This window comes from Alligator mississippiensis, chromosome 10 (genome assembly GCF_030867095.1).
Source record: "Alligator mississippiensis isolate rAllMis1 chromosome 10, rAllMis1, whole genome shotgun sequence".
Taxonomy (NCBI): Eukaryota; Metazoa; Chordata; order Crocodylia; family Alligatoridae; genus Alligator; species Alligator mississippiensis.
The window spans coordinates 17391924-17403517 of record NC_081833.1 but is presented as its reverse complement, the minus strand read 5'-3'; the positions used below and the strand labels follow the sequence as shown (position 1 = coordinate 17403517).

At 50.1% G+C, this 11594-nt stretch overlaps 1 gene segment (V, D, J or C); it reads left to right on the top strand.

The window, feature by feature from the left end:
• Positions 1-1767: 1767 nt before the first annotated feature.
• LOC132243535 (immunoglobulin lambda variable 3-1-like) lies at positions 1768-11237 on the top strand (the record flags this gene model as incomplete). The annotated part of the segment is given in 3 exon segments: positions 1768-1813; positions 5919-6203; positions 11218-11237. Coding segments are annotated over 3 exon segments (351 nt in total), but the record flags the coding sequence as incomplete, so codon positions are not given.
• Positions 11238-11594: the final 357 nt, after the last annotated feature.

Below are 11594 nucleotides of genomic sequence, written 5' to 3'. Positions count from 1 at the left end.
CATGGTGGCACAGCTGGGGCAGGGCTCCAGTGGTGCTGGAAGTGGTGGTGGTGGCACCGAGCCTGCCCACCTTGCTCAACTCTCCCATGCCAGGCACCGCCTGCTGGACCATGAAAACTTCAGGAGAGGGCAGGAGGATGGAGAGCCAACAGTGGTGCCATGAACAAACACTGGGGCTCATGCCTCCCCATACCCCCTTCCTGGGAGTGCAAGCACCAGCAGGGAGCCAGCCCCCCCACCCCTGTTCCCCAGGTTAGCCACCCATGGCTCTATGCCTCTCTCTGGCAAGCCCTGCAGACACTCATCCCCCCCGCAGCATCTGAACATCCTCGGTGACTCCTGCATCACAGCTGGCACACAGACATGGTTGACATTTCCCTTTCCCTGCATGTCTGTCACATGGTGTTGTGGTTGTTCAGCCACCCTGCAGACGAGAGGCCAGCACCAGGCCCAGGTGGAATCCGCTGAAGCTCGTAGCAACGCCCTGGGGACATGAACGGAAACTGCAGAGAGGAAAACGGTGAGGGGAGGCAAGATCAAATTAAGGAACCAGGGGACTATGTTCATTATTAGACATGATGGTGCTCGTCAGGGCAAGACCTGGAGGTAGTTGTAACGGATGCCAGCATGAGGAGCTCTGCATCCAGCATTCATCAAGCCAGACACACAGCTCATTGGATCTTGTAAGACAATTTGGTTAGACGTTGCTGGGAGACGCTTTATACAGAGATATTTTGGTCCTCCTCTCCAGTATCCCTCAGGTTGCTCCCTCTCCCGGTTCTCTCCCAGGGTCACTACCGCTGGGAAAACAGGATGGGCGCAGGAAGAAAGCAAGTGTTGTGAGATGTGGGTCCTCTCAAGCCCCATGGGGCACATCCTGCAACAGCTTTCACTCCCAGGAGATTCCCAGATGGATCCTCTCTAAGGACGTCCACTCACATCCTGCTACTTGGATGATGAGCAATTAGGAGCAGGGACTGTCTGTCTGGCTTGTGTCTCCAGGCATTGAGTGGTTGTATCCATGGCTGGGGTCGAGTCCCATGGGCATTATAAATAATACTCAAAATGGCTCATGCTAGGGTCACGTGACCTTCCCTCCCTGGGGCCCACCCACCCTTTAATGGGACAGGAGGTGGGTTTTACGGATGCGAGATTAAACTGCCCTCGGGTGGCGTATATTGAAGCCTCATAACAACTGCAAAAATCACTTTAAAGTGTTAACATGAGAACAATTCAGCAGTTAAGAGCTCCAGAAGCCACACAGTATTACAGTGGAACAAGGCCCTATCACTGATTAACATTTGATCAGCTCAAAGTGTATTGTGAAAAAATTCCCAAAGGTTCCCAAGTGCAGTACCAATGCTGATGAGATACTTTTAATCAAATGGTGTTAAGGAGCCTTTATGGCTGTAGTGGCTCTAGACGATTCAGTGACCCAGAACATGGCCTTTGCTCTAGGGTGATTAGGAATTATTAAATATTAGAAAGTGCACAGCCTGAATCCGGTGATCACTGACAGCATCTGAACCACACTCTGACATCAGTAAAATTACCTTCACTTTTACACCATGGTACAAAGGGAAGAAGGAGGTTCAGAGTTCCCCATCTGAGGGCCTGTCAGATTGGTGAGTGTGGTACGTTTCTAGGAGCCCGTGTGAGGGGAGCAGACTTGCATGAAGGGCCTGTTCTCAGCTCTGTTGGATTTCAAATTGGAGTCAAATTGTCTCAGCTAAAGACCTGTAAGCCAAGTCGGTCTGGGTTCCCACCATGGCCGGGGTCCCTTTCCTTCTAGGAGTGCTCAAATACTGCTCGGGTATTATAATGCATTTGGTTTCTCACCTGGCTGCCTAGAGATCTTGGTAACTGGAGTTAAAGTCAGACCAAGACTTTCTATAAACTTAGGTTGTTCTTCGCTTCTAGGTTCCCTGGCCCAGTACTTGATGACGCAGTCACCTTCAGTGTCCATCTTTCCAGGACAAACTGCTAAACTGACCTGCACAGGAAGAAACGTGGGTAGCTACAGTGTGAGTTGGGACCAACAGAAACCTGGCAGCATTCCCCTGCTGCTTATATACTGCAATAGCATCCGAGCCTCAGGCATCTCTGACCGACTCTCTGACTCCAAATCTGGGAACATGGCCACATTGACTATCACTGGAGTTCAAGCCCAGGACGAGGCTGACTATTACTGCCAGGCATGGCATAGTGACAGCAGAGCTTGACCCAGTGACACAGGGCAATGGGGAAGTGAGACACAAACCTGTGCTACCAAACAGAGCAGGTTGGCCTGTTTTGCAAGTCAAAGCTCTTGTCAGAAATGGGGGAAGGGGAACAAGTGCGACTGATTCAATGAACCACAAAACCTTCCCAGTCACCTGAGGAGACAGATCCTCAGTCACTCCCGAGAGGTCCAGGCATGCAGGAAGACTTCTACTAGGGACTCTGCAAGGGAAGTGGAGGGCAGGGAACAGTGATAGTTGAAACTAATAACAATTCTCCTTCAGGCTTTTACACCAGGGAAAGGAATAATTGGGACTTCAGTGTGGCTTCCCTCTGGGCTACCGTCATTCCCTTTTGCTTGTTAATATATTGCATGTCTACACAATGCCTGCCGGAAGCAGTGCAGAGGCATTTCCATGTGGGGAATATCACAGAGAACAGTGACGCCCATGGACAGATGTAGGATGTTGAAAATGGAGAAGGGTGCAGATGGTGTGGTTCCTCATTCCATATAACACAACACCGGTTTCTCCAGGTAAAATTGAACTAGAAATGTTACTAGGGGTCCAGAGCTATATTGCTCAGTTTAATTTCTGTTTTTGCTACCATCCAACGTTACTACAATGAGGTAAAAACAGTCTGTAGGGCTGTGAGACAGGAACTACAGTACCAGGAGCAGGTACCAGCAGAATTGCAGAAGAAAGGACGAGTGAAAGATCCAGACCATTAAAAAGCGAGTGTCATTAATACGTGTCACCCGGGAGTATGTATCCTAGATGGGCCCTTAGGAGAGAGGATAAACCCTATCCTAAGAGAACAATCCAGGTGGTTTCTCCCATTGGATCTAACTACCCCCAGGTGCATGGCAGTGGGAAAACCTCCCCTGCCCACTGCATTTCAGAGAGGAGACACAGATATTCCTGTGCTAATGGAGGCTAAGGAGCTTCACTGCCTGGCAGGCAATGTCCTGTGTAACTATACAGTGGAGAGGCTGCAACCACCTCCTCTGCCACCTCGCGACAAAGGAAATGGCAATGGAAAATCTTTCTCTGGTCCTGATGGTCACAAAAAGCCATCTCAGTATCTTCCCAGACTCTTCTATTAGGTTTCTACTTGCCATTGTCTCCTTACCTGTCTGTCAGTCTGGTTGTCCCAGGTTATGGCTACTACAGGAATTCAAGCAGGTACAGGGGGAGAGAAATTAGTCTCTTTTGTTTTAGCCCTAACCGCATGGCAGAGGGACAGTGATTCAAGAGATGTCATCTCTGAATTGTCCAGTGATGCTTATTAAATTAATTGGGTAACATTCAAAAACATCTGGTCTTCCCGGGCCACAAAGTTGAGGTCATTTGAAAGCACCGGGCATCAAGCAATGGGGCTGCTTCTCGTGCAGACTTAGCGATGAGGTCACAAAAAGTTATTCAAGAGCCCTTCTTCGTGGAAGAACTGCCTGCCTCCGGAAGAAAGCTCAGTCAGACTCTGGATGACACTTGTGAGTAATTTACCTGAACCTTATCTAGAAATACAGCTTGTTGTAAAGAAGATGCGTGTTCAAAGGCCACCCAGCTACACTGTTTGCTCTCAGGTTACTGTGTGATACCTCTCTATCCTGTACCCTTCCCCAAGTCTCCTCTCTGCAACCAATAGAGTTCTCCACTGTACCAAGTGTGGTGGGCTCACTGGGAGAGGGTTTGGGCTTGTCTTTTGTATTGCCTTGCCTCGGATGACCAAGGGAGGCTACTTTGTGTGGTTCAGGCTAAAGGAAGCACCCCAAGTCCTAGCAGTGTGTCAAGCACACTCAAGGACCAAGGCCTGTCTACCCCAGGGGGCATAAGGCCCAGAAACAGTCCCGAACCCTGGGTGGTGGGAGCGGTAACCCCAGGATAGTGGGTGTGCTCCAGGAAGGGGGGCGGCCAGATGTGAGGTGCCCCTGGGGAGGCACTCGGAGCTTGGTAAGAGGTCGGGCGCAGTGAGGTGGGTGCCTCAGCGCAGGAGCACCTCCTACTGTCCAGCCACGCTGAGACTGGTGGTATCGGACCTTTCCACATCATATTTCTATGGTTTGGTGTCACATCAGTTCTTAAAATCAGCAGCTAAAGTAGAGTCTGATCCTCTGGCCTTCCCACAGTCTTATCAGGAAAGCAGGGCCCCCAGTGATTCCGGCTTTGGAGCCGTTAGTTGGCCCAGCTTGGTCCAGAGGTTGCAGAGCAGGACCAGAGGGTGTCAAACCGCTCTCCAATCTGCAGGGACAGGCACAGTGTGATGGGTAGTAGACTGGGCTACATTGTGAGTAGAAACACCAGGGGGCAATCTGTACCCATAAATTGTCAAAAACAGGAGGAAGTCTGTTTCTGTTCCAGATGACACCAGCTGAACAGAGCCAGGAGTGCATCTGGGGGGATTGTGAATGATTCAAGATTTCCAGCACCCATGGAAAGCAGATTCAAAGGCCTTTTCATGCAAAGGACACGCAGACAGAGCTGTGACAGCTCCTTGAGGAGTGGGAATGCCTGCTCACAAAATGTGGGAATGGGACAACACCTTTTTCCCTAAGATAAGTGAATGTAAAAGAAAAAAAAATACTACAACGAGCAGAGAAATGAAACTCTTCTACTACATGACATATATCCACACCAAATTTTAATCTTAAAAATGGAAAAATGCCACAGTCTTCTCTTGGGACTCTGTTATTGTGTTAATTTTAGAAAACAACTCATGCTCCAGCTTCTCTCTCTTCTTTCTAATCCAAGCTCTGTCCATATTCCTGGTTTCTCCCCATTCCACTGTTTCTCTGTTGGAGATCAGGGATACTTTTCAATACGGGAAAAGTAAGCACTGTTAGGCATTGATCAGCTTAATGCTTTTCAGAAACTCACATACAGCTGCAAATACTTCTAAGATTGATTCATGACAGATCTCTCAGAGTCACACTTCCTTGAGATGCCTTGAATTATTTTTCTAGATGCTGATAGAGGCTGAATACCAGAGGTGTCAATGTGAGATCAGAGTAATGCCCCATGTTTTGAAGTCTGGTGGACCTTCTTTGAGGTGAGACTCACTGTCCGCCTCTAGTCCACAATCCCAAGGACAGAGTCACCTCTCAGGTAACACGTCCTTGTTAAGCAGAGATCGTTGCTCCAGTCTCTAATCTCCAATGTATATTGACACGGGAGTTTCTGACCAGAAACAGTGGACGAGGCCTGTGAAATGTTTCTGGGTGAGGAAAAGGGCAGAAGAGTATCCTTGGCTGTGCATTTTCTTTTGTTATCTCCTTGTAAAAAACAAAACAAAACAGGGCAGTTTCCCCAGGTCCTCTGTCCTCACTTGAGTGACCACAATATGGGCCGACACCAGTGCACATGGGAGGAGCGAGGGCTGCAGAGTCCCTCCCTTCTCCTCCTGGCTTTTCTCATTGGCAGGAATAAGGTGCCAGCAGCAGCCAGTGAGCAGAGGGCAGATTTACATGAAGGGGCCGATCTCAGCTGTGGGCATTTAAAGAGACATGTATGGTCCCAGCCAGTGACTGGCTTCCTTGAGGAGGCAGAGCTGGTCTGGATTTCCACCATGGCCTTGGCCCCGCTCCTCCTCGTATTGCTCATGTGCTGCTCAGGTGCTGAAATGGGGGTTTTGTCCCCTGGCTGCCTGCAGATCTCGATACGAGGGGTTATTTCATGCCTGTGTGTTCTCTCTTGTTCCAGGTTGTCTTGCTCAGACCGCGCCGACTCAGCCGCCTTCGGTGTCTGTCTCTCCCGGACAAACTGCTACGCTCACCTGCACGGGCAGTAGCATTGGTAGCTACGGAGCGAGTTGGTACCAACAGAAACCTGGGAGTGCCCCCCTGACCGTTATGTACTATAATAATAAGAGACCCTCCGGTGTCTCGGACCGGTTCTCTGGTTCCAAGTCCGGTAACACGGCCACATTGACCATCACTGGAGTCCAAGTCCAGGACGAGGCTGATTATTACTGCAGCGCTTATGATAGTGGCAGTAACTCTCCACACAATGACACAGTGCAATGGGGAAGTGCGACACAAACCTCCTGTTACCAAGGGAGCAGGTCACACTGTTTCTTTAGTGATCGTTCCTGTCAGAACGGGGACATGTGAGAAATGAGAGTGATTCCAATCAACCCTGAATCCTTTCCAGCCACCAGAGGATTTGTCTTCTCACTCACTTCCTTGGAGGTCTGGGTACACAGGATGATTGTCCCAGAAGCTTTACCAGGAAGGAGGGGCTGGGAGAAGGGTGATAGTTGAAAGAAGGAGGATTCACCTTCCTGCCTTCAAAACAATTGTGAAAGAAAGCAATGTGATTGCTCTGTGGCCTGGTTCCATGTCACAATGGTCAATACTGCTTGTTCAGATCTTGGCTGTCTCCTAGGGTGACCACCTTTTGAAAATGCAAAAGCAGGAAGCATGCCCACCTACCCCAAACTCCCCATCCCACTCACAACCCCTGTGGATGGCACAACCAGAACAGAGCAAGGCAGAGGCAGTGGGTGTTTGGGAGGATGTGGGCTGCCCTCTGTGCAGTTCAGGGCTCCCCGCCCTGCTGCCCTTCCCCCTGGGGCTTCTACAGCCGAGCAGGCAACACCAAGTGAAGGATGGCTGAAAAACACGAGGCTGATGTTATCACCATCAGGCTTGTGCTAGCCGTAGTGCCAAGGCGAGATGCCCCTTGTTCATGCAGGAGCAGCAAAGGGCACAACTCCACACTGTCGCCACCCCCGCTACTGCTTAATAGGCAGAGGCCACCTCACCATGCACGGCTGGCACAGGGCTCCTCATCACCGTGGAGCTGAGCCTCCCTGCCCTGTTCTGCCCTCCCATGATGGGTCCTACCTGCTGGGCCGTGAAGGCTCCAGGGAAGGGCAGCAGGTTGGAGAGCCCCAAACCCACAGCTGACAGACCATATCTACTCCTATGCACAAATCTGGGGGGCACGTGCCCTCTCCCCCATTTCCTCCTCTGTGGGAGACCATGCAGCAGTGGGGAACAAGCCACCCCCAATGAGCTGCCTGTGGCTTCATACCACTCCCCAGCCAGCCCCAGAGCTGTGCATTCTGGACCCAGGCCCATGCACTGCCCTAGCCGGGAGCACCCCCAGCTGCCAGCCCTACCCCCAGCTGCCTGCCTCCTCCTTCACTGTGTGGGCCTCAATCTGCCCCTGCCCCATAGACTTACCTGTAGGGAGCTGGGGGCAACGATCAGTTCAGGCATGGATCAGCTCAAAACTCTTAAAAAACTTGAACACAGCTATAAATGCTTCCAGGATTTAACTTCCTTATGATGCCTTGATTCATTTTTCTAAATACAGGTGACCCTCGCCATTGATGTAGGATACGTTCTTGTACTCCCAGCGAACGGCAACATCTGTGAATAAGGCACTGCATTCATGAACACAGTGCCCCCGGCAGCAGGGTGGGGGCACAGCTGCTCTGGCAGCAGTGGAGCGCGGCTGCAGTGGCAGGATTACGGCAGTGGCGGGAGCCCAGCAGCGGCAAGTGCGGAGCTCCCGAAGAGCTCCTTTAAGTGCATTTAAGAAGCAGGCTCGGTATAGTTGAAAGAGGGAGGATTCATGTTTTTTCCCTCAAAACAATTGTTAAAGAAAGCAATGTGATCCACTGTGCCCTGGTTCCATGTCACTATGGTCACTACTGCTTGTTCAGATGTTGGCCGTCTCCCAGCGTGACCATTTTTAGAAAATGCAAAAGTGGGACACATGGTCACCCAACCTCAAGCCCTGCACTCCATTCGCAACCCCCCGCTGATGGCACAACCAGAACAGAGCTGAGCAGAGCCCATGGGCGTGGGGGAGGATGTGGGCTGTCCTCTACATGGTTTAGGTCCCCTGCCCAGCTCCCCTTTCTCCTGGGGCCCTCCACGGCCCATCAGGCATGATCCAGTGCAGGACGGTGGAGAAACTTGATGTTGCTGCTATCACCAGAAACCCTGTGCCAGCCATGCTACCACGGCAAGTCTCCCCTTCCTCGCCCAGCAGCAGAGCGCGGCACAGCTCAGCACTGTCACCACCCCTGTTAATGCCAAAGAGAAACCACACTTTTCCTTTAGTTTGGCACAGTGGGTGGGAAACCCGGATCCCTGCACATGATACTGGGGGGATAGTTCCTATGGTTTCACTGTGTGGAGGGGAACCTGGGACAAATATTATCCTGGAGTCATTCAGTGCAGGACAGGAACTTGATTTTCACCTTTTGGGATTGTCCTATCCAGTTAGGGATGGGTGGTCACACTTGTGTCTGCGCCACACCCAGGGCAAGCAGCATGGAGGCCTTGAGCAGACAAAGCCTTGTGCTCAGAATTGAAGTGTAAAAACCAGCCTCTTTCTTTTTCATCCTCGTATCCACCCCACTGCCTGGAAGCCAGTGGCCGATAAAAGCAGAAGAACGGATCAAAGGAAAAGAAAATGTTGGTAGCTATGATGTGAGCTGGTGACCTTGGCTGCAGAGTGAGCCCCAGAGTTATGGAGGCCCCTTGCGCTGCACAAACACCAGCCCACCAGGTGGTAGAATACATCGGTATTTTGTATCCAACTCATGGCACAGGTGATATCTTTCATTAGACTGACTGGATATTTGCAAAAAACCCTCTGTATCTGCAAGGTTGTGGGGAAAATTTACCCTTCCTCAGGAATAAGAGAGTGCAAACCTTGTAAAATGTCTTGTACGTTGAACTGAAAATTCATATTGCACAGGAGAGGTGAAGGTTTTATGAGGTCTTCTGGTTGGAATAGTTTATTCTTTTCAAATTAGGCTCAGAAAAAGTCAGAACGGTCTATTTATCTGGTTGTTGTCTGCTGTCAAACAGGATATTGAACTCACCTGCATAGATAGAAATGTCAGAAGTAAGACAAACCTGCGCTATCAAAGGGAACAGCTCTCCTTTTTGAATTGCTCATGTGCAAATTGCCTTCAAGTGTCCTTTCCTTTCCATTGCTCTGGGATCCACTGGCTGTGTAACCTTCATTAGTGCCCCCATTTCAACTGAAAGTTCAGTATTTCATTGAGAATAAGCAGTGGGGCAATGCTGTGATGGGGAAGTGAGACATGACCCAGCAACTTTCAAACACAGCAACTCTACTTTTTGGTGGGCTCATTCCCAAGTGGCTCTAACGTGCACTGCACATTGGTTTTCTTTTCATTTTTATGGGAAACTCAACCTGTGTGTCCTTAAAAGTAATTATTATATTGAGAATGAGGCAGGAGGAAATGCATTGACTTGTTCCTCTTTGTTCCTCACCTGTATCTCTTCATGCAGCATTTCTTCTCTAACTGTTTCTGTCCCTACCTCCTCCTGTGGCCCAGGAGCTAGATTATACAAAGCTTTCAACACATTCACATGCACATTTCCAGCTGGTTTCAGATCACCAGGTTGTGGACTGTCACATGGAGCCTAAGCACTGCAGTGCAGCTGCCAACACCTTTCCCTTTATTCCAGCATGCGATTTATTGTCCAAACCTACCGTCAGTCTACAACTGTTGCTCTCAAGCATTTTAGACACAAAACACCTCTCAGAGAATGCCAGTCTTTCATTTTCTTGAAAAACTGCAGCGGTCAGAGGGAATGAGTCTCTTCTTCAGTGAGAGCACCCATTGCTTCAGGGAAAGCACATGAAATGATATTGTAGTCCTCCAAAACACCTTCTGTGAAGTTCTGCCACACAAGCGCCCTTCCCATTGTCTCGGGGACATCTGCCTACACAGAAGAGCTCCTACTGACCATTTAGGACATGGGAAAGGAAGGAGGAAGGGCAACATTTGACGATAGTGTGAACTCACCTTCAGTGTTTTTAAGCTTGGGAAGGAAGAACTGTGGCTTCCCTACTGCCTGGGTCTGCATTAGTGCCACCAATCATGGCCTGCACACATATCCACTGTCTCCACATCACCTGTGGGAACTTGCGTGAAGACCTCTGCACACCATGGATAAGCCAGCACCATGACGTTCCCTTATACCCAGCTAACTGAGCTGAAACCATGAAAACACCCACCTGAAAAAAGTCCTCTCTCAGACAGAGAGAACAGATGGATGCAATCTAAATAATCAGTAACACATCTTTTACATGGGCAGAATTTACACCTCAGAAGGGGAAAAGTATCACAGACGTCCCTAAGACTTGAGCGTTTCATCTGCTTGATGGTGGCCAGAGCAGTCCTTGAACGCACAGATGGGACTTTGTCTAGAAGGGCCTGGCCTGAAGCGCTAGCTTCCTGTCCTCCTGTCCTATATCCCATCAGTCCAGTCTCCTGTTTCTGCCCATTCCCACATTTGTATGAGGAAGAAACAGAGATAATGCAAGGTACTCCACCTCAGGAGAAAAAACCCGCGTAACGCTTATAAGCTCGGCAGTTCTATGCTTGCTAGCACCACGGCTGAAAGAGACTTAGGGGTCATGATTGACCACAGGATAGCGCGAGCCACCAATGCAATGTCACAGCTGGCAGAGCAAGCAATATTCTGGCTTGCATCCATAGATGCTTCTCAAGTAAGTCTCAGGGTGTCATCCTCCCGCTGTACTTGGGCTTGGTGAGGCTGCAGCTGGAGTACTGCATCCAGTTCTGGGCTCCGCAATTCAAGAAGGATGTCGAGAAGTTTGAGAGAGTCCAGAGGAGAGCCACGCACATGATCAGAGGGCAAGAGAATAGGCCTTACGGAGAAAGGCTGAGAGGCATGGGACTCTTCAGCCTGGAAAACCGCAGGCTCAGGGTGGACCTGGTGGCTGCTTATAAGTATATAAGGGGTGTACATCAGGACCTGGGAGCAGGTGTGTTCACCAGAGCACCCCGAGGAAAAACAAAGACCAATGGTCATAATCCCCTCCAAGACCATTTTAGGCTTCACACGAGGAAACATTTCTTTACTGTCTGAGCCCCAGGGCCTAGAATATATTCCCTCCAGAGGTGGTGCAGGCACTTACTCTGGACTCATTCAAGAAGTGTTTGGATGCTAATCTTGCTGGGATCCTTTGACCCCAGCTGACTCCCTGCCCTGGGGTGGGGGGCTGGACTTGGTGATCGTTGGGGTCTCTTCCAACCCTAACATCTATGAAACCTATAAAATCTATGAAACGGGATGAGGAGAGCGGGACATGCATAGTGGAAAAGTAAGTGCACTTAGACACAGATGAGATCGTGACTGCTATGACACAGGCACACTCCAAGTCTTCAGTGAAAAAAATCAATTAATTCATCCCCTGAACTGGTATCTTTGTGGTGATGTCCTGCATTTGAACTCTGTAAAAACTGGCCAGAAAGGTGGCTAATGGAGGTTCCCCTGAACTCGCCCTTCCTGCGCACTTCCAGCCTTGACTCCAGGGGGTGAGTGTCCTCTCCCTTACAGGTCTCCATCCAGC